At 33.8% G+C, this 27079-nt stretch overlaps 1 protein-coding gene across 12 annotated transcripts in view; it reads left to right on the forward strand.

The window, feature by feature from the left end:
- CadN (Cadherin-N) overlaps positions 1 to 27079 on the forward strand; it is a 275837-nt gene that overhangs the window by 195747 nt on the left and 53011 nt on the right. For 10 of the 12 annotated variants that reach the window (XM_053744061.2, XM_053744223.2, XM_053744134.2 and 7 more), the window contains one exon: positions 22152 to 22295. In XM_053744061.2, the coding sequence (XP_053600036.1) occupies positions 22152 to 22295 (144 nt within the window). Of the gene's footprint in view, positions 1 to 2357; positions 2632 to 22151; positions 22296 to 27079 lie in introns of those variants that run through there. The other 2 variants (XM_053744679.2, XM_053744768.2) reach the window with 2 other exon arrangements.

Genomic DNA, 27079 nt, shown 5'->3' on the forward strand with positions numbered 1-27079 from the left:
AACTTTCGTTAGATTTATTTGTTGTCCAATACGTGTTCCGACCGACGCTAACTTTCCATATTATCTTAACACCGAAGTTAGAAACTTTTCAATCTGCCCTAAGATACTTAATTGCGATGTTGATTCGATAATATTCTCGCCTTATTGTTTCAAGTTTCTAATTTTATTGTCTTTAATGAATATTAATGTTTCTTTTCATTGTTTTATTCTTCCAAATGCAGTGCTCGCATGTAGAGTACATGCAGGCATTAAAAAATAAAACTAAATAATAAATTCGAACCAATCCGACACAAATTCAAACGTAATGGAACAAGGAAAGCTATATTTTGAATCTTTACATTATTCCAATTATTATGTTGTGTTGATGAGATGTAGGTACTTAGATTCCCTTTATGACGTGATCACCCAAATTAACAAGAACAATATAAATACTATTTACGAATGTTGCTGATGAAAAGTTGAGACCTTTTATGTGGCATGTGGTTATTTCAGTCATATATTATAAACAAGTAAAATAAACTTAAACATTTAAGTCTGACAAATTAAACTATATTATAACCACAATTAATTAACACAAATATTTCGTTTCTAACCTGACGATGGCGCGTTTTCTTTGTGTTTGCTCCGTGCCCTGTTTGTCGTCTCTGCGTTTACGAAATTTTGTTGATCTTGTTAATTAATCGTTTTGTATGCAGACAGACACTGGGATATTCTTAACTAAGCTTTTATTTTTTAAATTAACAAAATCCATTGTGAGACGGGCCTGAGCCGAACATCGTTTATCATATTCGCTTAATTGAATAGTAATCACTAACGACTACGTCCAAACTCTATCATGGTTAGTAAAAGCTTTAATGATAAGTTACATTGCAATTTATCAACTAATATTAAGAAATTCATGCTTCTCAACGAGCTTCGTCATCTTTTTACTTTAAATGATACATAATTTCTACTTTTAACATCTTTATTATAATGGTTTCGACCATGTCAAACGGAAGCCATGAATGTCCGCGTTAATAAGCTCATTGTACGAAAAGCTCTACCCAGGCTCGTGCCCTAAATTAATATGGCTTAACCAAAAGTTTCATGGCTCTACCGTCATTTATCCATCACAAGAGGATCATTTTTTGTAACGAGGTTCATCGCTTTCCCTTACACACAGCAGTGCTCGCTCACACTTTAATAACAACTCAGGCAGTGGCATAAAAAATAAAGCGAAAGTGCGGATGTGCGTACAGTTTTTCTTTTGTTTTTCCAAGTTTAGTGTTACGAGATAGGTGACTGGCACAGATAAGATATAACAGTGGAGGGTTTGCGTAGACCCCCGCCACAAACTAACGTCATCTGAATGCAACAGCTTTATTTCTTACTATGGCTGATCTATTCAGATTATGCTCTTGTAGTTATGAGCCCTTTATTAGTACGCAAAGCGCGGAGTCCCAACACCGCACCACGCGCCGGTGTTAATGGAACGTCGTAGCCGGCGAAACTCATTCGTGATTAATAGCAATCTTATCAGATTCCAGCACTATACATTAAACGGTCCCGGACTTTAATCGTCGGACCTCCGCCGGAAAGGTGCAAATTAATTACACTGATAGCTGTAACTCTCCGGTACATTAATTTGAGCCCAATTGATTATTTGTAGGCATTTCTTTGATTAAATTCCTTATAAAACGTAATAAAAGCTAAAATTTACTTCGCTGTAAATTAAATTTTCTCGCGCTGAAGTAATCATACCTACTACAAATTGCTCGATTAACAGCTGGAAATTTCTTCAGACTACATTTCTAATTAACACAAAATTGTGTGGAAATAAGAATATTATAAAAATTAGGTAAATAAATAAATAAATAATAAATAAATGAGGACAAACCACACATATTGGGCTAGCCCCAAAGTAAGTTCGAGACTTGTGTTATGGGATACTAACTCAACGATACTATATTCTATAACAAATACATATATAGATAAACATCCAAGACGCGGGCCAATCAGAAAAAGATCGTTTTCCATCATGACCCGACCGGGGATCGAACCCGGGACCTCTCGGTTCAGTGGCAAGAACTTCACCACTGCGCCACCGAGGCCGTCAAAGTCCGTAATAATCCTTCGAGAAATATTTATTTGTAAATTACTTTTAAATATATTAAGACAGTTTCGTTTTAGACATCAAAGATCTGCTGGGCTGTAATTAATTTGACAGAATTAGATTTTTCTCACTCAATAAAGTTTTTAAACATTGGGGAAAAAAATAGCGGGGTTTTTATGTTTGGTAATGACGGTCGGTGTTGAACAGCGAGCGGGCCGGGGCGGGCTCCGGCGCGGCAGTCCGGACCGAGCCGCGTGCCGACCGCCCGTCCTGCGCTCTCTCCAAACCCCTTCATTAAACTACCGATGATAATTTCCCCATAGGTCCCTACACTCGGATCCAAAAATGGGATGTGATTTGGTGATATAAAGAGCATTAGAATACAATATACATGAGTGTGGTTTGTTGTGTTTGTGTTGGTGATAATTACCGTTGACAGTTTGAGTGCGCCATGCGGTGAGCGCCGTCGGTGCCTGCAAGTGAGGATATGGTGGACCCGCTGAAAATATTCTGGGTTTTGACTAATAGCACTTACTTAGGTATGGATTTTTTAATAGATATCTTTTGAATTAATGTTTGTTTTCAATTGGATTACAAAGCTTGTTGTTGCAATTTAGATACTTTTACAATTATATAGGACCTCTCATCTTATATTAAAATAGGAAAAAATAGCTATAATTTATGATTCCGAACTGTGTGAATACAGCACAATTGTCATTGAAACTAACTCAATATAAAAAATCACCGATGATAATTTTGTGCAGAGATTTACCGAATAGATTTATTTTAGTCAGAAATAGTTTTGCAAAATGTTAGTGTCTATTAGTATACAAAAGGAAATACGTATTCATCATGCATATCTGTCAAATATAATGGTCGGCGGCGTCAGCACTCTACTGTAGGTTTGTTTGTTTTGCACATAGCACGGCTTCGGGCTGGCAGACCATTTACGACTGCTTTTATGGTCCATCCCGCCTTCGATTTACAGGCGGCTTTGCGAAGCTCCCTAATGGCAAATACGTACACTATAACTCTCATTTTATTGAATATCATTACATAAAGATCGAGTAATCGACCCCTTTAAATCTAGTCGCGACACAATAATGCCTGGGTCAATAAAAATTCCTTCGTCCGCTTCTGTAACTTGGACCTTATGTGCCTTTACATAAGTTGAACAATTTGAACATAATATAAGCTACATACCTAAAAAATAAAAACTAGAATTATATAGAAACAAAAAATTAATTATCATATAGGAAGATGTTCATAAAAAGCTCTTTAAAATTCATTTACTTGATTTGATCAATGTTGTAGAATTTTTCAAAACGTATCGTGATGTTGTATATTGGCTGGAAGTAAAAAATATCGACTTCGAAACAAAGGTTACAAGTTAATGAATACAAAGCTTTAGGGAACATAATAGTCTTACTTGCGGAGATACATCGTCCCTGAGAGAACGCTAATTACCTTGTATAATGTCATTATTGTTTCAGCCAGGCTTCGTCATGTTTTAAAGGTATTTCATCATGAAGCCGATTGTTGCCGCTACATTTTCCATCAATCCACGCTCTGCCCTCATTACTGGCAAATTTATTAACGGCGAACCTCCGACCTTCCGGTCTCACTCACCACCTAATAAGGAAAAAACACTTGAGATTTATTACGCAAATTATCAGTATCTTCACTTTCGACCGTACATGTATATTTACGAAAAAATATACGTAAAAATATTTAAATTTGCAAGTAACTGGAGTGTGCCATGACAAGAAATTTAGGGACTAAAAGCTTAATTAAGTGTTTAATTTGAAAGTTCACTGTTTGCCGTCGTTTCATAAATTTTTAATCTTGAATTTGATTAAAAAATACTGTCGGAAATTTCGTACTTTGACTTAGAAGTTCCATGTTAAACTTGGGGCTGTCTTAGAGGAACATTAAGTTTTAACTGTTAAGTAGTTATAGTGTGAGCAACAATTTGTTCGGAATTTCATTTAACAGACTTCTACATGTGAAAACTTGAAACAAACTTTCGACATCTTAGCAATGAAACTCGTTACCGCCAGAACTTTATATATGTGATAGGTATTTGACGTTTGAATAAATTTCATATGTGAACAATACTATAAAATATATGAATAAGCGGCACTGTGCGTGCGCCAGACCATGTGTGAAAAGTTTTGTGAGCACGAATGGAGCAATGCGAGCAGAGGAAAAGTCACAAACATACAATAACGTAGCGCTATGCAAATCCAGCGAGCTTATCTGTCAGCATAAAAAATATATATAGTCACCTGAGCAGAGATATGGTGGTGAATTGGCGATTGGCAGCCTCAGATGCGGCTATAACTCAATCGGGGAGAGGCGTGTATTCGCAAATGTAATCGACACGCTTCTATCACAATCGAGCAATCCAGTGGCGAGCGAATCCACTTATACTAATACATCCTATTGAACGCAATCGCGCCTCGGGTGGCACTAACGAGCTAGGTTTATTTGGGCTATGCGTGCGCGAGTTCTCCGTCAAACTCATTAATTGTGAAAATTTGGAATCTTACGTAAACTGTAGAAAACTTGTTAAAATACCATACCCAGATAACTTTTTCAGTTTAAAAGTAATTGCATATAGAGTACGCTCCCCAAAATGCTTGTGAAAGTGATACACTCCAATAACTTTAGAAGTTTAAAATTCGCAGTTTACCGAAAAATGCTTTTACAAAATTTTATGAATTTGGTAAATTTAAAAGTTTGAAAGCTAGTTACTTGAGTTTTTCGGTTTAGTTATAGAACAGAATCTTAATTCACAAATCTCACCAATATTACGTACATAAACGAAGAAGTCTTTAGGTTGTATGAGTTACTTAGTAATAGCTAAATATTTTCTTGCATGTTTGGTAGAACAAATTCGTAGGCTTCCATGAATTCGTTATTAGAGCAGGAAAGCATGACCCCTTGAATAACTAATAAAATATAACTCTGAATAAAGTTTGAGCATGACTGCAAATGCGTATCTAAGCATGTATTATTCACAAAAGCGTAAGTGCGGTATTCACGCAATGCCCACATTTGAGAGAACAGTGTTGCCAGCACCACGCCACCTGCCAGACAAACACGTGAAATTAGTTTTCCTTCACCGATACGAGGATATGCCACTGGGGGCGGTTTATCACCTGAACTTGCGTTTAATATCACTTCAAATAAAGACTCTAATACGTAGGTATCATTGATACTTTTATATATTTCATGTGAATGACTTTGTACAGTTCGATTTAGCTTGTTATTTGAATCACTTTCATAACCTCACTGTTTCTGTTTTATTTCATTTCAAAGACCCTTTTCAATGGTCGTTTGAATAAAATGTAATGCAATGATATCAGCTTAAAACCGTTACTATTTGAGGAAAATGAGGTTTCATTTTAATTTCACTACCTTTTCTAGATTATATATTCATCTTATACCTACTAACAAAAGTTATTTCAATGTATTATTTTCTGAAATGTGTGTGTGAGTCATTAATTCATATAAATGCACTAATAACCGCATAGTGAATCATCATTATGGAAGTGTGTCAAGTGTACCCGTCAGTAGCATGCGGTCTCATATCGTGGTTTTTAGAATTACTAAACTTAAAACTAAAATAAATCTCTTTTAGAAGCTTTGTTTTGTGACCTTCTTTATAATCGAATAGATTGTTATGTATTTGTAGATACAGCGAAGAGCAATATCAATAAACTCATAAAAAATAATTGTGAGATATATTTGTCATAACAGTTTTTACTCGTTTATGTAAAGGTTCTATACTCGTATTTTCTAAAACGTTGTGCTCTAGAGGTTCGAGCCGCTTCTCGGTCTTGTTTATTTAATTTACCACGAGCTCACAAAACTGTTTACCGTCACACTCCGCAATAAGCCCCGACAGTAATTGAATGCCTTGCCTACCTTTTGACACAAACTTTACCTAACTTCTAATGGGGCCACGTGACGCATTTTACTATTGTTTGAAGTCAGGCAATCGTGTCACTTTTACACACAAGGAGAAATCCTACCATCCTCTTTATGTAATACGTCCTGTATGTAGTCCTAAATTTACCACTATCGTCGCCGTTTCGTACTGCCTTTGAAAGGTGACCGAAATATATTATGTACAATAAGTAGCCTTAATAAATCCGTGTCTACTTTCTACGTTCCCCATAGATTTCTTTGACAACATGAAAATGGCAGCATCTAGTATCTTGTCAAAAACAACGATATATTTTAAAATCGGTCTTCCAGCTAAATATATTGTTTCAATGTTTTAGCAAAACTATAAAAATCTATTTAACGACGCAAATAATAAGTGAACAATTACATAATTCTAATATAAATAGCAATGTAAATAGTAATGAAAACATATAACAGAAAGTAGGAAACAAAAGAGAAAAAAAAGATTACGTAAATATTTATTCAAAAATCAAAAAAAAAAATCAAAATCATTTATTCTATAACAAAGATTTACAATACAGAGGTTGCAGGGGCTCACCAATTAAGTTTGTAAAACCTGTATCTGGCGAGTCCCGCTCTTTCGGTACAATGACATAAGAGAACAAAACTAAAGTATGATCATAATATTTAAGTTAATCTTATATTAATTTATCTTAATTAAGTACATTTGTGAATTATGTAGGTATATAATAGATATTTCCTCACAGATGTGTATGCATTTAGCTTATTTTAAATAACTTTAACAAGTAGCGCTTCAGTATCATCATACGTAAGCTTCTGTAACCAGGATGATACTTCTCGTTTACAGTCATAATAGGTTTTAGAATAGATTTTCATTTTGTTATTAAGTGTCTTATACAGATATTCAGTTAATTTACGGCTTTGTTTAGATTCAAAAATAGTTTTAGAAGGTTGTATGTTGATTACGTTCATTCTTCTCTGAGTTAAAATGGTTTTGTCATATTTTAAGGTTTTATGTAGTCTAAGAACAGAGTGTAAAATGTAAAGTTGCCTAATAGTGAGAACATTAGTTTCCGCGTACAGCATATGGGTAGGGTATCGATATGGTTTAAAATGCATAAGTTTTAACAAGGAGCGTTGGGCACGTTCAAGTTCAATAAGTTTCGTTTTAGCCACGCAGCCCCAAACTGAAATACAATAAATAAGCACTGATTGAATAAGAGATACATAGATATTATGAAGGAGTTTAGGGTTGGCTATATGCCTTAAATATTTAAAAATCCATGAAAGTTTTCTTATCCTAGCTGCAACCATATCAACATGAGAGAACCAATTTAAGTTTTGGTCAATGATAACTCCCAAGTATTTCGTAGATGTCACTTTAGCAACAGCAAGGCAATCACAGTCCTCGAGGGAGCCCCCGCAAGTGTGGATTTTTAATGATAGATTTAGGGGTGGTTGCGTATTATTTCTAATAGAAAAGGCAATATAGTTTGTCTTAGTAAGGTTGAGTGTAAGTAAATTACATTTCAGCCAATCTTGAGCAGCTATAAGTCCACGCTCCGCTAGATCATATACATTCCTCCAGGAGTTACCCGAAAAGACGATGGCAGTGTCGTCCGCATAGCAAAATACCTGACCTCCCTCAAGATTCAGCTCGCATAAACTATTAATATAAATTAAGAAAAGAGTCGGGCCAAGCACGCTGCCCTGGGGAACACCGTAGCTTATAGATGTGTCGCGACTAGTGAAGTCACCCACTTTAACTCTTTGCTTTCGCTCATTTAGGTAGTCAGACAAGAGCCTCAGCGGAACGCCTCGTACACCAATCCTCTCGAGTTTTTGCACAAGAGCTGGAACAGAGACCGTATCAAAAGCATTTTTTAAATCAAGGAATAGCGTTAAACATTTTTTGCCAGAATCGAGTTGAGATACTACCAAGTTAGTCAAATCAGCCACAGCATCTTCGGTACTCCTGCCTGACCTAAACCCATATTGACGTGAGGATAGTAATTTGAATTTATTAAGATAATTTATTAACCTCGAGTTAATTAATTTTTCGATTATTTTGGAAATAGCAGAGAGTACCGAGATTGGTCTAAAGTTGTTAATGTCGTCTCTGTTCCCACTCTTGTGCACTGGATGAATGATTGCACGTTTCAAGGCTCTTGGAAAAATACCGAGTTCAAAACACCGGTTGAACAAATGGGCGAGTATAGGAGTCAAAATATGACTACTTAATTGGAGAAACTTGGTACTTATGCAGTCCCAGCCAGGAGCACTAGTTGCTCTCAGTCCCATCAGCACCTGGTAGACTTCCTGACAATCCGTGTCAAAAAGCACAAACGAATGTGTTTGAGATTCTGCACCGGGGTCACCAGTGCTCCCGTCTGAACCACTTTTGAATTTCTCTGCAAGTTTACACCCAACATTAGCAAAATGATTATTTACGTATTCAACAGATTCAGATGGAGTTTGTAAAATATTTAAAAGTTCGGAATTATTAGAAGTAGCTTTTTTTAAATTAGCGATTGTTTTTATTGTATTCCATAAGGATTTAGGATTTTTTGAAGCAATATTAAGTTGGTTTCTTTCATAGGTGCGTTTGAGTTTTTTCAACAAATTATTAAGAAAGTTGCGGTATCTGCGATAAGTTACATTTAATATTAAGTTATGCTGGTCATTTCTAGCTTTTTGTTGTAACCTATTTCTATTTTTAATACATTTAATCAAGCCAGGAGTGATCCATGGCTTGATGTTTCTTTTACTTTTGGAAACGATTACTGTTTTGGTATTTTCAGTTACAGTTTGAGTAATTTTTTTGAATGAGAAGGTCTGTTATATCGTTTGGATCGGAAAGCAACAGAAGGGAATCTACATTTTTATTTTCTAGCGATGATACAGCGTTAAGGAGGTCTATTTTGGTATTAAATGTTGATTTTTTAAAACAGTTTGTAGGAGTTTGGAGATCGATATAGACCATATTGTGATCCGTAATAGTAGAATCCAACACAGCTATACAAGCATTGACGTTATTATTTTCAGTTTTTAATATTGCATGGTCTAAACAATTATCATATCGTGTTGGAAAGTAATGCCCAGGTAAAAGCCCGTACACAGAAAGCATATTTAAATATTTGGACCTGTTTGCAATAGTATTTGCTAGATCTGTCGGATAACTGATCAAATTAATATTTATGTCTCCTGTAATGATTATATTTTTAAAGTCACTTAGTTGATTAAGATAACAGCCAAGGGAATTTACAAAAGGTTCAGCATTTTTAAAAGATGGCGATCGATAGATACCAAAAATTATACAGTTACCAATATTAACCTGAAGACATGAAGCATCAGTTATATTTATTTCTTTTACAGTTGATTTAAATTCCTTTCTGATATATATCACTACACCGTCATTTTGGTTTATATATTTAGTGGAGTGATAAGCATTATAACCGTCAAGCTGAGGTATCGGCTTGTCAATATTCAGTCTACATTCTGTTAAGATCAAAACATCTATGGAGTTCCTAATTGAAGAGAGTACAGCTAACAGGTCATCAATATTGGAGTAAACACTACAGATGTTCTGAGTAATAATAGAGCAGTCAACGCGCCTATCTTTATTATGGTTATTTAGTTCCTCTATTGTACAAGCCATAGAAAAAGCTACTTCAGTGTTGTATATTTCTTTTGTAATAAAATATGTATTATCCATATTCATAAATTTTCATTCTACGGGACATTATGTATGTGCATGTATAACAAAAAATGACGAAATACGAGAAATATGGGTTTGTTACATTGTAAACTATGAGTACTGATACTGACTGTGTGAGGTTGTTTAATACTAAAAACATGTAATAGCAAGACACTGTTAGGACACTTATAGATCTATATATATAGTAGGTAGCTTCAGAAACCATTAAGCACTTATAATAATTACAAGTAATACGTTTTAGAAACCAAAATACTATTTGCTGATAATTTAACCAAAGTTTACAAGGCAGAACTAGTCATGCCTCTGATTTGGAAAGCACCTGAAGCTGGGCTTCATTAACAACCGTGACGATCGGCGATGTATCGTTCTTCCTTAGATATACTTTACCGAAGGCCGTCCAACAGTATTTAAAGAGTTGTCTTCTATGCAAGTCCCTGGCCAAGAAGTAAAGCCGCGCAGCTTTTGCAGTGAGTAGTTCTGAGACAAATATAGGCGAATCACCGTCAGTCTTAAATCCCAAGTGTTTCAAACTTAACTTAGAAGATTTATTCCTATAATTAAAAGATTTACAGGATTTTAGAACATCAGTTTTAGTTAGCACAGACGTAAGTTCCAGAACTATAGTTTTATTATCGTTATTTTTATTTTTCTTAACACGATAAATGTCTTTAATGTCGGTCTTAGTAATCTTCTGGCAGCCAACACTTTCCGACAATGTAGAAGCCATAGAGACAAGATCTTCTTTGGTCTCATTTTGTTTGGTTGGGACATTGCGGATTTCTATGCAAGTTTTACGGTTTATTCTTTGCACATCTTCAAGTTGATTCTCCAGGAGAGATATATATTCTAAGTCCTTTTTTCTTTGGATCTCCATAGACTCCAGTTTTTTCTGAAGATTTTCATTTTGAGTAGTAACAAAAGAAACACTACTTTCTATATTTACAATAGAGCGTTTCATTTCATTTATAGTATGCGTCAGGGAGACAGTGTTCTTCTCCAACTTGTCACTCAAATTCAGCATCATATTTCTCATCTCTTCCTGGAACCTTTCAAGGTCGCTTGAACAGAGATCGTTACTTCTCTTTCTCTTTATACGAGTGCCAACATAATTTGGTGGAGTAGTGTCTTGTGACAACAAATTTAGATTTGAGTCAGAGAGAGATTTGTTAAGAGAATCCATAGTTTGTAAGCTCATTCTATAATTTATATTTTGATAGACTACGCAGACAAAAGTTCCGTAAACAAATAACTCGTATTGTGTAACAATGCAGCACTGCAAGTGTCATTCAAATTTTACCCGTGTATCAAATGACAAGGTGATTCGTCCTAATAACCCGTTCTCACATATACGTAGCAGTCGTACGAAGCGTAGCACATTCAATTTCTTGTTTGTATAATTCCACTCACATTATTTCGATTCGGCGTAGTAAATCAAGCTAAATATTGCTGTTTGTGGGCCCTCGTAGCTGCTCGTAGCACACACTTTAGTTGTAGTGTAGATGACGCACGTCACGGTAGGCAATCTCGTAGCACACAGCACAAATCGTAGCACTCTCGTAGCGCAGGCGCCGGTCCCTACCACCACCACCGCGATATGATTTGAGAAGCGAGACAAAAATACTCGTAGTAATTGTCTTTTTCCTGCGGAGGTGAGGTTGCGGTAACCGCACTCGCTACAACTTGCCGTGACCTTGGTGGCAGTGACACGTTAAAGGAACTAATATTAATGCGACGTAAGTGCACGGATTGTTTGGATAGGACAAACACGCGTATGTTGACACTAATAAGAGCGTAATCAGCGCGAAAGTCTTTAATTGATTTTAATATCAACGAGTAACACGTCTACACTGTAAGGAGTCTCGGGCGAAAGAGGATTATACATATAATACTGCCCGCCTTTTGTGCGAAGGAAATAATCGTATTATTCGCCATCAAGGGGTATCGACAAAATCAGCTGTGATATATCCATATCGTCATTACAAATCTCCCTTCAGCGTTTCACGCATAGTTCGCTACGAGAAGTTTTGTTGGTACCATTTTTCACTTTTCCGCTCATCTGAATATTAATGGAGTACCTGAAGGAAATTGTTTGTTATTTTCCCAAAAACCCATTGAATTCGTGTTCACAGTATATCAATAGATCAGAGACGCACAGGACAGAGGACGATTGCATACGCAAAGTGATGCTAATCAAGGGGCAGAAAAAGACAAACATGTTTTACCTAGAAAAACCGCATCTTGAGTTGTGTTTTCGGTAAATTGTTCAACTTTGATCGTACATCGTCGTTGAATGTGAAAATACGAACCCTCGTAAATTTGTCTTGTTCCGTTTACCTTTGTGTCGGACAATCTAGATGGAGCCCCACGTGTCATGGTTTCTATCGGGACTAAAGTAGTCCTGCGGCGTATCGGAAATGACCGGAATCATACACATACGCTCCAATCCTCTGGGAAATCAATACGTGAGATGCGATATTCGGTTTTTGTTATCTTCAATCATGGTCTATTTAGTTTTTGTGTATTTTGTTTCTTGTACACATAACTTATTACTTAATGCGATTATTTGAAAGTCCTTACCATATGCCAAGAGAAATCCAATGATTTGTGATAAGTTGGCGTTATCAGCACACCCGTCTGTTAAAGCGAATATATTAGAAGCAGTTTACAAAATGAAAGTCAAGTGAAAATGTGATTAGTATTGTTTGTTATTTACTAGTAGACCTCAGAGTACAATATACATATTATACTAATTTATTAAATATCAAAGTTTATATAAGATTTGTTTGACAATTTCTACCCTTATAAACATCAAGTGACAAACTGTCCGGTTCACTTTGTCAATCAATCCAATTAAGGAATTTTACACTAGACCATTAAAACTTTGTTGACCCATTACAGAAGTTTAAAAGCATCGAATAACGTACAATCCGTGCAAAGAGGCCGAGAACTGAAATTCACAATTCAGAACTTCAGCTATAATTACAATATTTGTGCTCTTTTAACTTTTATAATCTACTATATACAAATTACTTATTATTATTTAATAAGGTAATAAGTATTTTAATTTTTATATCTACTATATAAAAATTAAAATACTTATTACCTAAATGGGAGGGAGGCCTTTGCCCTACACTCCTACAGCTAATAAAAAATGAGTAAAGAAAGGATGCATGGAACTTTCAATAAAAATAGGTAAATTTTGTTCATCTATATTATATTTCAAGAAATATATTTCGTCAGTATTAGGCTGTAAGTACCAAAAGTATAATAGTTTGAAAGTACTAGTTTATACAATTAAGATATGTTGTCATCGTGATAAGGCAGACACTAAAACGATGTACCTCGAGCAGGCTCGGAATTTTTTCAGCAGGCATTTTGTATTTTTACGTAGCGTTCACTTGACGACAGCATAGTCATTTCTCTTTAAATATTAAGAAACCAGCTGCGTCTGAGACTCCTATGCGAATTATATAATATGTACAAATACAAGAAAGTTACTAAAATCTGCAAACTTTGCTTGACATAGTAACCAAACAAAACATTACCGTAACGTTTTTATAAGAATTTTATTTCAAGTGAAAATACAGACAGAAACAAAACATAAACAAAATAAAGAAGAAACTGCTCTCTAGAAAATAATTGAAAATCTTTCGAAGAAGTTTGTAAAAGAGTCAAGTTCGATCTAGTTCGAAAAAGTGCCACTTAACTTACAAAAATAAAAATGCAGTTCCAACGGTTGTTTAAATTTATATCATTAAGTTTGCTTACGTTCAGCTGGTAAATACATAAAAAACTGTTACGTAAGTGAATCGATATCTAGTGGTTTTGTGTTTCGCAGAACAGTTTTACTTGCCAGTGGCGCAAATTGCTAGCATTCGCATTTTATTATCCGAGAGACCATTACGATACACATCGTTTAACGCAAAAGGCAAAACGTTCAAAAGCAACAAAAACCCTGGACTTCATACGAACAAATAAATTGAATCTGAAATCGAGGTTTAATGAATAGTTTCGCCGAGCAATATCGCACAAACAGACGGATTGGTATCTTTTCACGTTTTCTCTTCCGCTGATATCTTTTTTTTACTATTTTCTTTTTGCATTAGTTAAATTAGGTAATATTTATCTGAATTGTAATTTACTAGTCAAAGCTATTTTATGATAAAGCTTATTAGACTTAAAGCTTATGACACTTGTTTACGAAAAGCAAATGATAAATTGGATGTCTAAGTTATTAAATTCCGCTAAGCAAATTGAATAAAGATAAGAAATAATTACACCGAACATTTACATAAACAAAACTATAAATATAACAACATTGATCACCGCCTGCACCCCTTTCCTGCCCTTTCCTCATATCTTTGTCGCCTTTTATTTGTTTCTACATTGTGCCGATCTTTCATCCTTCATTTACTCTGCACAAGTCACTGGAGATATGTATTTCCGTATTCCTGACTCACCATTTTGCAAGAATATTTTGTCATTTACAGGTGTTGAGATAATATTTATATGTAAACAACTCGGCATCAGGATAAAATAGAATTTTAAAATGTAACATTTGGTTTTCAATCGCTTTTGCTGAAAGAGAACAATCCCATTTATCTTGTGAAGTAGTTCGGGTAGATCTGATAAGGCGATCAGTAGAGGCGTCGGATTTTTCGAATTCGGTCACAAGGCGCGAATTCTGGGAGCTTCGGAGCGAGTCGATTTATCGCAGAGCCTCGCCGGAGCGACGGGATGTATCCGTGCGCGCTGTATCTCTTTGATAAATATAAATTTGTAAGTTAGCTACGTCCAAACTGGACAGACACATCGATATAAAGCGGGATGAAAACTTTATTTCGTACCTTCAAATAATATTTTGTTAATTTTGCGTAACGGTAAAGTAAAAACATTTTGCGGTGTGTTATTTTAAGAAAACGCCTCACTGGCTTTTGAGTATCAAAAGGTAGGACCATTTGTAATTTATAAATACTAATTTTATTAAGTTTATTCTCTGCCTATTTCAATGTTATTTGTAGGTAAGTGGTAGAGAAGCAGTGTGTATTAAATCATGACTAGATTTCCCGGGAGACGGCTTGCCTGACGACAACGCTTTATCTGATATATTTGACTGAAATTGTTGTTTGAATACAGGTAGTTATTTTACTGTAACTTTTAGTTTTACATACATTGTTAATAAGTAATACTTCATATTATCATGAGTATATATAACTTACTTTGTATTATTATTCATATTTCATACACCTATCGCTATAAACTATGTTTTAGTTTTTCCTGAAGTTTGTTTGGTAGATAATGCTTTTAGTCTGAATAAAAAAAATACTGATAAAAATAAATTTAGTTAACAAATTTTTAATTGTATTTTTAGGATCCCAATTAGAAAATGTAATTACCCAAAATAGTTTCAAAAAGATTAATCAACGCCTTTGTTTTTGCCACGAGAGCGTGCACCGGCTTTTGCGGGAGGGCACGTCTCGCCACTCTGCTCCTCTTGAAAAGAATTTCATTATCAGCACACCACCCGCACTATGAATGTCATGCAGGATTCGATCATGGACACTTCATAGACGTATTTATATACTACAACTACGTATCATCGCCGCGTCCATTGAAATATAAGTTTGAAAGATCATTTAAAATGCTATCTAATTTTTTAATTGAAACAGTTTTTATAATGCAGTCCAATGATTCTTTTTATCTTTTGAGTTCTTTTATATCCTCCTTTTCTTAATATTCGTTAATCGATCAAAATTTAAATTATTTCAATGTGTGAAGCGAAAAAAGGTCGTTAAATCATCATTGAAAAACTTGGTACTTTATAAATCCAATTACTCTTATATATTGATAACTTCTAATACTTACCTAGTAATGTAATTTGTACGTGACTAAGTATATTTACTCTTGTACTAATAATAATTCGTCGACGACATAGGGAGCGATGTGATGTGTTTAGGGAATACTAACAGATGGCTGAGCGATTGAATCAATCACATGTATGTACTCGTGTATCTCCCTAATTAAGTTGTAGGCCCAATATATCTTCCCATTTACCTGACATATTTAAATAAAGCTTTAACAATGACATGTTGAATTAATTAAAGAAAAAATAGTTGCAAAAAACATGTGTACAGTCAACAGCACATTAAGGTACCCAATTCAGTCTACTTTATACAGATTGGTTAAAAGAAAATGTTACACGTTTTATCGGCATGGGTATGCAATAATAAATTAATAGCTCTTCGCCTAAGGAATGGCAAAAAATCCATTTAATATTTTGAAGGATAAATAATAGTAAAATCTTCATTACATAAACAACACTTACATCACAACTTACTAATATCAACTTCTCCAAAGGGACTCTCAAATTTATCAACCCATGTAATCTCAAATGTCCGGGGTGTATAAACATCCATGATTGTATACATGCCTACATCCCAAGTAATATATAAATGTGAAAAAGGTTGTCCAGGTTTTAAATTCAGTACAGTGGCCACTAATAAAACAATAAATCAAAATGTATTCTAGGTTTAAATATTTTCTCATATTGACAGATAAGATTGCCGCCGATGGTCTTTTTAATATGTAAAATTAAGATTTGTCATTTTGGAAGTTCAATATAATTATTTTCATTACCACTACACGCTAGTTTTAATTTATTATAGACCAACTATTTAAACAAAAGTTGACGGTTGTAGGCCCGCCTCTTGATTACATATTGTATTTTTGTGCAATAAAGTTTAAAAAAATTAAAAATGTTCCTATCTTCCCCAAAAACTTGACATTTCGCAAACATTTAGGTACAGTATAGACATATAGTACCTTGAAAAAAGTACTGTTACGGTGAGAGCTTTTGTGAGGACTTTTAAAACGCGCTAAGGTTTCGCTCAGACAAAATTATATATATATATATATATATATTGTACTACCGAAATAAATCACTAGATGGCGCCACTAAAACTTTTAAATTTCTAGATCACGCTATGGTTTCTCTCTCACAAATCCATACTAATATTATAAAGAGGTAAGCGTTTGTGAGTTTGTATGTAAAAAAATATTGTAAATTAAAAGGTGCATTTTTACAACACATAAATTGGATTAATAGATTCTAAAATATCGTGAAATTAAAAAATACGCATGCCGAATTATTTTAAGTAGATACTTTCATATTGTTGAACACGGCACGACGGCGGCTCGCAGTGTAACACAGAGCGCGGTCATAGCCCGCAACGAAATCGTAAGATTTTTACTTGATACTTATGTGCACAAGGTAATTTTATTTATTTTCGTTGTATTCATACGAAAATTGTTATCAGTTGACAGAACGACTTCCTCTGTCTACTTTCTTTAATTCTTTATTAAAGCTAAATTTACAAAACAATACAAAATATATATTGCCCATAAAAACAATATTAGTACAAAATAATACAATTGTCCATACATATGGACTAATGGTAGGCCTATTGCTGCAGCAGCTAAGCAATCTCTTCCAGCCAGCCTTTGGGTAGTGAAAAAGGATAACAGAAAAGGGTGGGCGCATTGTGGGCGCAGTATGTATCAATATTATAAGTATATAAAACTCTTCCGTTGCTGAGCGACTGACTGACTGACTGACTGACTGACTGACTGACTGACTGACTGACTGACTGACTGACTGACTGACTGACTGACTGACTGACTGACTGACTGACTGACTGACTGACTGACTGACTGACTGACTGACTGACTGACTGACTGACAAACAACTTACACCCGATACTGGTGGGCGGGAAGCTTAAATTTAGCATGTAGGTGAGGGTAGGTGAGCACTAAGAGATGATTTTTGGAAATTCTACTCCGAAGGGGGTGAAAGGGGTGAAAAACTGTAAATATGAAAGTTCTAAACTATCGAAGTTAGTGACTTGAAAATTTGGATTTCGGAGTGCGAAACGGAACGAGACACATTGCGATAAACATGATGGCACAATATGTAGGAAACGGGACGGGATATCTACATTATATAACAGGAATTGACAAGTTTGCGGGACGAGACACGCAGCGGGAAACAGGAAATTGAACTAACGATGAGAAAAAATGCTAATTTGAATCATGTAATATAATCTTACAGAGTATGCGATAAAAAATTACTGAGATTTGACTATGAAATTCACGCGGGAGAAGCGGGCAAAAGCTAGTAATAAATATATTACATAAATGCGAAAGTAAAAATGTAATTTCTTATTGTTCTTGTCTTTTCATAGTTAAAATTTAAATTTGTATTTCGGTGTAATCCCATCCCAACTAATATTATAAATACGATATTTGTTTGTTTGTTACCTCTTCACCCATTATCTACTTGACCCAATGGAGCGAAGTCCCGGGGCGCAGCTAGTATTATATAAAGGCTTTCTAGGCTATGTCTAAATTATAATGTCTATATTAAAATAATTATTATGTCTATATTAAAATAATAACAGACAAATTAGTTCCCTGTCGCTTCACCATTTTTCCGATGAATGCGCATCGTCACAGTAACGTAATTGTTCGCGGAAGTTTCCGCCCCTTGCGTGTTTGTCACAAACTTGGCCGCGGCGTCGTTAGACTCCTCTTAACGGCACTGATTAGTTTTTATGTACGTAATCAGCCCAACTTTCAAACTTTACGATCAAAACAGTCAAGAGTGCGATTAAAAATTACTCCTCTACAAAAACCTTTGGTGTCAGTTAAGGGTTAATTTGTAAAGGAAATAGCCGTCGTTATACATTTTATTACAATACTAAGTGCAGTTTCATTGCTAAATATTTTACATTGATGTCCATGAATGGTACCTTGTCATTTCATTTAAAATAGACTTAAATATTGATGGAAAATTACTGTGTTAGTAAACTTTCATCCCTGGGTGACCAACAAGGACAGTTAGAATCTAAACCAAAGTATTGCATGAAAGATCAATAATGACCCATAATGCCGATGCCAAAGCCTTTGACATTTATGGTATTAGTAAAATTTTAATCATGTAAAGACAAACGCCGCAACTACGTTTAGAACTTTTTTCATTAAACTTAATATATTATACTAGCTGATGCCTGCGACTTCGTTCGCGTGGCCGATCAATTTTTGGTAAGAAGTTAAATTTATTAGAGAAATTTAATTGTACAGACAAATGTAACGATACCTATACATACAGAAGATGCTAATCAGACTGAAAAATTATATTTTCTATAGTTTAGCTGAACTATTATGACTTTTCTTCAGGAGTTCCAGATCTTCGATTTGTATACCTCAACAGAAAATGCTCATCAAACTGAACAGCTTTTAATAGAGCGTCATTTCTATATTCCCTATAGTTTAGCTGTACCTTCATCGATCTTCATCACGTGTTCCAGATCTTCGATTTTTATATCTCAACAGAAATGCTCATCAGAGTGAACAATTTTTGTTAAGTCGTCATTTCTATATTCCCTATAGTTTAGCTGTACCATCATAGGTCTACATCAAGTGTTCCAGATCTTCGATTTTTATATCTCAACACAAAATGCTCATCAGGCTGAATAACTTTTGTTATGGCGTCATTTCAATATTTCCCATAGTTTAGCTGTACCATCATAGTACTCCATCAGGTGTTCCAGTTTTCAAAATCATTTATACCCTATATGTTGACCAGGCTTTATACAACGAAAAAGTTTTATTCAAACCTGTCCAGTAGATCCAGAGATTAGCGTGTGCAGACTTTTTTAAAAATTCTTATTCTATTAATGATTCTATCGATCTCAATTTTTTTTTTATTTAAATATCAATTTATTCAAATTCAATGTACAGAAACATTTTTTACTGTTTTATTATATGTATTGATTGATAGATTAGCTGCAAAATTGACTATTGTTTGACATTCAGCTAAATAATCTCGCTTTGTAATTTTGTATTAGTTTCCCGTTCTGACCTGCGTCACCAACTTGTTACAGAACTCTAGTTTGGACCCACGAAGGAGACGTGAAGTGAATTGCTATTGTCCTATTTTCAATTTTCAAGTTTTGTCCTTTGTGTCAGTGAAAGAGGGTTTATTTTGCCGAAGCTGTGATAGATCTATCCATATGTTTGCTAATAAAGCTGCCGGACATTTCAAAAGCCTAATTTATCATTGTTAGAGTGTGCCCCAATCGAAAGCAATTTCCGATTAGATTTTCTTTTTTTCGTTACGATGCTTTTCGTTCAGATTCATGTTCATTTGTTATTGTTCCATTAGAATTCTGATTGGGAAATCTGGTATATTGTTTTTGATGTGTGTCTCTCTCATCTGAGCATTTTCCTGGTTTCTTTTTTAGCAATTGAGCGTCGGAGTCCAGGGTCCGCTTTCCTACTTTTTCGTCTCCACGCACAGTCGTCGGTATCCCTTGTTGTCAGACCATTGGCACTCATATACTCCTTGACGATATTAGTAAATTATTTTAAACATGTTTATTCATAATTTATTCTTACGTTTTTTTAAGTAATCTATACATACTTTTTAATATTTATATAAATTTTTAATTATTTAGTTTATATGAGTTTGAGACTCAAACAAATTAGAATATGTTTTCTGTAATGGTAGCTAAGTTTGGTGAAAGAAATAAATAAATTAACAAAGCTAGTGACGTGAGAGATAACTTTTAAATATTTTATTATAAAATATGATACATAAACTATGCAAATTATTTTTTAGCACATTATTGTGTTAATAGGCAAATCCTTCCTCTCAGCAAAGCCTTGTATAAGTTTTAGTTTACTTCAGATAATTTGTTATTCTACTCTACTAACCTATTTTGGTTATCGTACCACCGAAATGCGGACTAAAACACTCGTAACCGGTTATGTAATACTAACAGATAAAAATAAATGATTATCAGAAACAGGGCATATGTTTATGTTGTTTTGACATCAATAACAACAATGGCAAGGGTGTATACTATTTTTAATTGATAATTAGCCAATGCCATTTGGTAGCTACCAAATGGCATCCACATGGTGGCTACAGAAACAGAGGAATGGGGGAGACCTTTGCCCAGCAGTGGGACAATAAGGGTTAACAAAAAAGCTACCAAATGATCAAATATAAATAGTACACAGCATATAATTAATATAAAATAAGCCAGTGTGTTTTTAATAAACCTTTATTAAAAATATACTGGCTTATTTTCACGCAAAACACACAGTTGAGACCGGAGTAAACAATTCAGCTTTGCGATGATGAATATGATAATGTACGGTTAGCATAATAACGTGTAGCCATTAGAAAATGAATGCGGTCGAGTTAGCGATGGATTTAGATATGCTACCACGTGAAGCTCCTGCTACATTTGTCATTCAGCGACACTATCATACATCTACTCATTTGGTGTGCTTCGCTTTCCTGGAACTATGCACTCTCTATAAATTATGTGCTGTATTCTTTCGAAATCAATTATACTGTCGTTTTCCAAATGTCAGTTGAGATTATTCTTTTAACTTTTGCTGTTGGACAACATTTAACCTGTAGATTATTGTAAAATTACTCTATCTTGATTATTATGAGAAATTTAATTAATCAATAAATTTAAGAACGAGGTTCTTATTCAAGAAGTATTTTCCATTCTACTCTGAATCTTATGAACGAGAAATGTAATATAAAGTTTTAAATTAAATTTTGATATGTAGTTCTTTACTAGTTTTGTTTCGTCATAAATTGCCTTACTCCTTTACACTACCAACACTACTATTTGTAGATTGTAAGTTGAGTAGTTCCAAATGTGTCTAAATTTCAATTTGAGTGCGTTTCGTTTAGTTATAGTTTGATAAAATAGGTACCTGTTAAAACTCTACAGCAGGATGTTAAATTCGTTTATTTAAATTGGGAAAAATATCATGGAAAGGTTTACAATAAATTTTGATATTAAAATTTCCGGTTGTACCTTCACTTTGACTGTTTGAATATTTGAATTTTTGAAATTATGTACGTATATATGTGTAAACACAAAAGGGTTATTATGTTCATTAACGATATATTTATAATATCATTTTCTGTGAATCAGTCCGAAACCAAATAGAGCGTGTATTTTCCTTCTGTTATTATTGCAAATGTTACTGTTATGGCAGCAACTGCAAGTAAACTTATTTCTAATTGTTTACTTTGAGATAGGCTTCAATTATTTAAACATATATACATATAGTAAAATTGTAAGTGGACTATATCTGTACAATGGAGATAATAAAATAAAATAATTATGGCGGGTCCCTATGAGACTAAATACCAACATTTTTTAAACTTTTTGTCTGTCAAAGAAAATACATACTAATAAATTAGTAAAAATATCAGTAGAAACATCTACTTTAACGGTTATGTTCTTTATTCTATAAAAAAAATCACAAAACATTATTCAAATCGTGAAATAAAAGAAACGTGTTTTGTTGCAGTGACCAAGTTCATCCGTATAGGCATCGCGGACAAGAATGACAACCCGCCGTACTTCGACAAGGAGCTGTATGAGGCCGAAGTCGACGAGAATGAGGACATCCAGCACACTGTGCTTACGGTCACCGCCAAAGATCACGATGAATGTAAGTACCTGCTTTAAAATTGCATTGTAAATAAATCAGTTTTTAACGTGTGGAAAAGAAGCTCGTCTGCGCTTATTTGACAATAATGTGGGCTTTGAACCCTCCAAAAGTCACATGAGATTTATATAGAGACTACCTTATATTAATAATAAATGAACTTTATTGCCCAATAAACACATTAGGTACACAAAGAATACAGATTAGGTACATATGAAGCAAAGGCGGACTTATTGCTCAGCAATCTCTTCCAACCAACCTTATATTATATTCTCGCTCCACAGCCCCAACCAAGTGCAGCCAGTTTTTATTTTGCCTGGAAATCAATTATAAATTAGAAATTATTGGATCTGACTGTGTAGATTTGTACGAGGATGTTTGTTTTCCAATCACTTAAAATATACCCACGGGCGCAAACCTCGCACCTAGTGCACTATAAAACCATTATCAAAGAACAAACAGTTTAAGTCAATGAGTATGAATGAAAAAATAGTTAATGAATGTGTGTTTAAATCGCAGTAGCCGTGATATAAAAAGTGATGATAAGGAAATATTCTTAGTATTCTAAGATATCAAATTATGTGCTATTAACATATAATTCTAGTATTCTAAGATATCAAATTATATGCTATTAACATATAATTCGATATGCGCATAGGATATAATTTGATTTTAACATGATACGAATTAGGTTATAAAATAAACATTAACAACGTTTATCTGCGCTAATGTGTTTCAAAGAGTTGAGCAAGTCTATCCTACATCTAAAACAAATTAAAATCTAATTAATTATTCACGTTCCAACGAATCCAGTATGTGCTTTTTAATAATTAAAATGTTTTCCTTTTTTAATAATATTAATGCAATGATTCTGATGAACTTCAAAAATTGTAACTTCACGAGTTTTTGAATGGTATAGGTAAACTCCTAACAAATGTATAGAAACATTAAAACATATGTCCAGATTATTCATGATAATTTTAATAGTACACAACTTTGATTATATTAGGCACTATACACCATCACCAGTGATATCTTGAATCCATATGACATTTGTTACATGTTACCGCAATTACCTGTATCGTCGAAAAGATAAGTCATTAATCATATTGTATCACCTTGTTCAGAATTACGCGTATATCTGTTAAATCTGTTGCATCGTGGGTAGACACATTAATTAAACCAAATACTTTACATACAAATATGTTGTTCACTAATCCGCTTAGTTTATCAGCAGTTCGCAGGCATACTGAGTGGCAATTTTGTTCAGGCATCTTGGGGTTTCGTCATCGTTTCGTCATAACTTTATACTCCCACAATCTAGAATTTCATCTGCATAATATGTAGATAAAGACTATGTATGTATGTATGACTATTCTTACAAACTGATGTGATCAAGTAATGATGTATTTGTATGGTCGATATCCAAATTCATTTTATGTTACAAGTCATTTGTGGAGTACATCTGTAACATTAGCAATTAATTAGGGTTATTAATTGTTTTTTAAATATTATGATATTATGTTTAAGTACATAATTAAAGAGCATAGCGCCCTAATGGAAATTAGTCTTACTTTTTTTTCGATATTTACTTGCAATTAATGGGTAGACTTGATAAAGAAAATGATAATTTTCTGAATTATCAGTACTACGTGTGGTTTAAATTAGCAGTAGATATAGTGCTATAAACAAATTGTCATTTAATGTCTTAGGCACTGAGCACACAAAGAAAAACAAAGCGAGAATCAGGATCATAGAGTAATCCACGGACAGTGGGATTTCCGTGTGATTAATTTACGAAGGATGCTCAAGCTAAACGACTAGGGAAATCCGACCATAGACTATAACGTCACACTACTAACATCACAGAGTAAATACGTAGTCGGCGTCGTTGATGTGTAACTCTCACTTTGCAATTTTCAAGTTAATCAAATATGTTTAGTTGACACAAATATTGGCGAACACAAATATATTGATACATTTTAGTATAAGTAATATGTATATGAGTAGTACATAATGGTTATACAGATACGACCCACAGACCCGTCGTAAACTGGAAAAGGGTAAGTAGACATTATAGGAATTTGGCTATAAACAATTAGGCTTACGCCTAACTATAACAATTTTACTTAATAAGTATTTTACTTTTAATAATAAAATGTTTTTTTTTTAATCTGCTGAATTTATATATACAGCTAAAATATTATATGTATATTATAGAGGGATTTTACTTAAAATTGATTTTTTTTTAAATCTTCTGAATTTATACAGAGGTAAAATATTATATGTACCTTTGACGCGCCTAAGCCGAATAAACCTTGAAAGTTTGAAGATTTGGCTCTAATTTTAGGACCTACCTGACGTCAGCCTTCTTTGGCGATGCTATTGTTGTCTATCAGTTGTAAATGCTTTATATCTTTATATCAGGCGAGCAAGTGTGCTCGCCTGATACAACAACCACTGGAATATATAAACGGAGTGGTCCTATTTTAATTACTTGTCTAGCTATTTGATTAATCTCGCAATATTTGACGTTATTCAAGACCAAACTCCGGTTATAACGCTGTGGGCTGAGTTGAGAGCGGTACATAGTTTCAAAGTTAGTTATCGATATATTAATTTACATGATGAAACACTCAAATGTCTTGATTTATCGTACATTTCATCCTGCTTTGTACTACGAACTAACTTCTGATGTACATATGCACAATATAATACAATCTTGACTTGATCCGACAACGTCTTGAAAATACTTTTATGGATTGTACAAATTGAAGCATAATTCGTAGACAAAGTACCTTAATAAATACTTTTCTATGTTTTTCATGAGATATAATCTTCACATATATTTTTATACTTATGTCTAATGTCTGTAGATATACAGCCAAAACATTTAAATTTACGTGTAAATATATATGTAACTTACCTCGTCTCGGCGATTACATACCTCGCGGGAAATTCAGGTAAGTTCGTCAGAAAAAAACTGCTGTTGCTTAATATTCATAGGCTCACCGAGCTGTTGATGGTAGGCACTAAATAAATATGCCTGAGCAAAAAATACAACAGTGAAATCTTGTTCCAGTATATAAACCTACAAACATACACATATTTGAGACACACTTACATAAAAGTCGCTGTTGCCATTGTTGTGTTTTGTTGTGTCAAATAAAGATGTTTCTAAGAAACATATTTTCAGATAAAACTACCTATTTTACATTTCTACAATGCAGGTATGACATTTTATTATAGTAAGATGACGGTAAAATACAATTCTTAGGCTAGGTTGCACCCTTGACATTGACGTTAACTTTAACGTGCCCAGAAAAACGCTAATGGAACCCTAAGTCTTCTGGCGTTACTATAAATACTGTAGTCGAATATTAGTAGGCTGTGATTTTATGATTGGCATGACACCCGGGAGGTGGCTCCCGGCTGTCAAACCTTCAAATGCCAAGGATTGTGTTTCTTAGTCGCCTCGTAGGAGGATATACCTATCCTAGGGCGAGACCTCATGACTAAGATACTTAATATGTAATATGTATTGTATTTGTAATACTTAAAATGTATCGTGTACTATAAAGCTACATACATTTTTACACACATTTCTTTTAATTACACCGTAATATAAAATAAATATTAACAAATGGCTACCATTCATTTTAGATCCATATATTTAGGTTCACGTAAGCGGCTTTTTCGCTCTTAATGTGTCATGAAAGGATTTCTGAGAAATCTTTGGGAAGATGTTTTATTTCTTTGTCTTGGTAAGATTTTGTTTGCACAATTAAACATAAGTTCATACAGATATTGTAAAGATAACTTTATGGACATCGACCGTCGATAAAAAAAAATATAGACATAGAAAAATATAATAATATATTTATAACATATTTGCTCGTAAAGGGTCATTTATTTCACTAATTTCAATATCGTATTGTATCTCATTACGCACTTGAGCGTTAATGTAATGTAAAACGTACAAGTTTAACATTACATTAACGCTTACTTTATTAACATTTATTAATAAAGTATTATTAACATTTGAAGTATATTATTAACATTTTTTAATAAAGTAAAACGCACAGTTTATCAAGATGCTCCGTCTAAAAACGAACTATACTTTTTAAATCTTAGCAAAGAGTGTTTATGGTATGTTTCAGATAGGTGGTCAACATTTTATGAATAAAATTAACTTTAGGAGATACAATGAATAAACTTTTAATTCTTTAAATTAACTTTGACAATAAATTACAATCATTTATCTGTAATAAAACACAAATATATTAATTTACTTTATTAGTAATACTGGCTGTTTTTTGTGGCTTTTTCTAAAAATAAAGCGCTGATGTGCGCGGCTCACATATTTGTGAACAAATTATTCCCCGCACTTTTTCTTCTCGCTGTATTATTTTTATTTGAAAATTTCGCCAAGTAGTGATGAGTTTATTAACTTGACACCGCCACAAGTCTCAAAAGCAAGTCTCTAAGCCTCAATCAATGTTAAAATCAATGTCAATGTTTATAACTACTTTAACAATAATTAAAAATTTATTCGTTTTTCCTCGCAAATATGTTATAAAACGTCGTATGATATACGTGCGCTTTGAAAATTACAGCCTCTGTTTTCCTATAGCAATATCGCATCGGTTGTAATTTTCAACTTACCGCACTTACTTATATCATAATGTACTATAAATATATAATGGTTGAAAAGTAACATATAAGTACTGTCTGACATAAATTTACTACTTTTACATGTTTCCTGAAAATTGTATTATTATTACTCA

The sequence above is a fragment of the Plodia interpunctella genome, chromosome 1 (genome assembly GCF_027563975.2).
Source record: "Plodia interpunctella isolate USDA-ARS_2022_Savannah chromosome 1, ilPloInte3.2, whole genome shotgun sequence".
NCBI lineage: Eukaryota > Metazoa > Arthropoda > Insecta > Lepidoptera > Pyralidae > Plodia > Plodia interpunctella.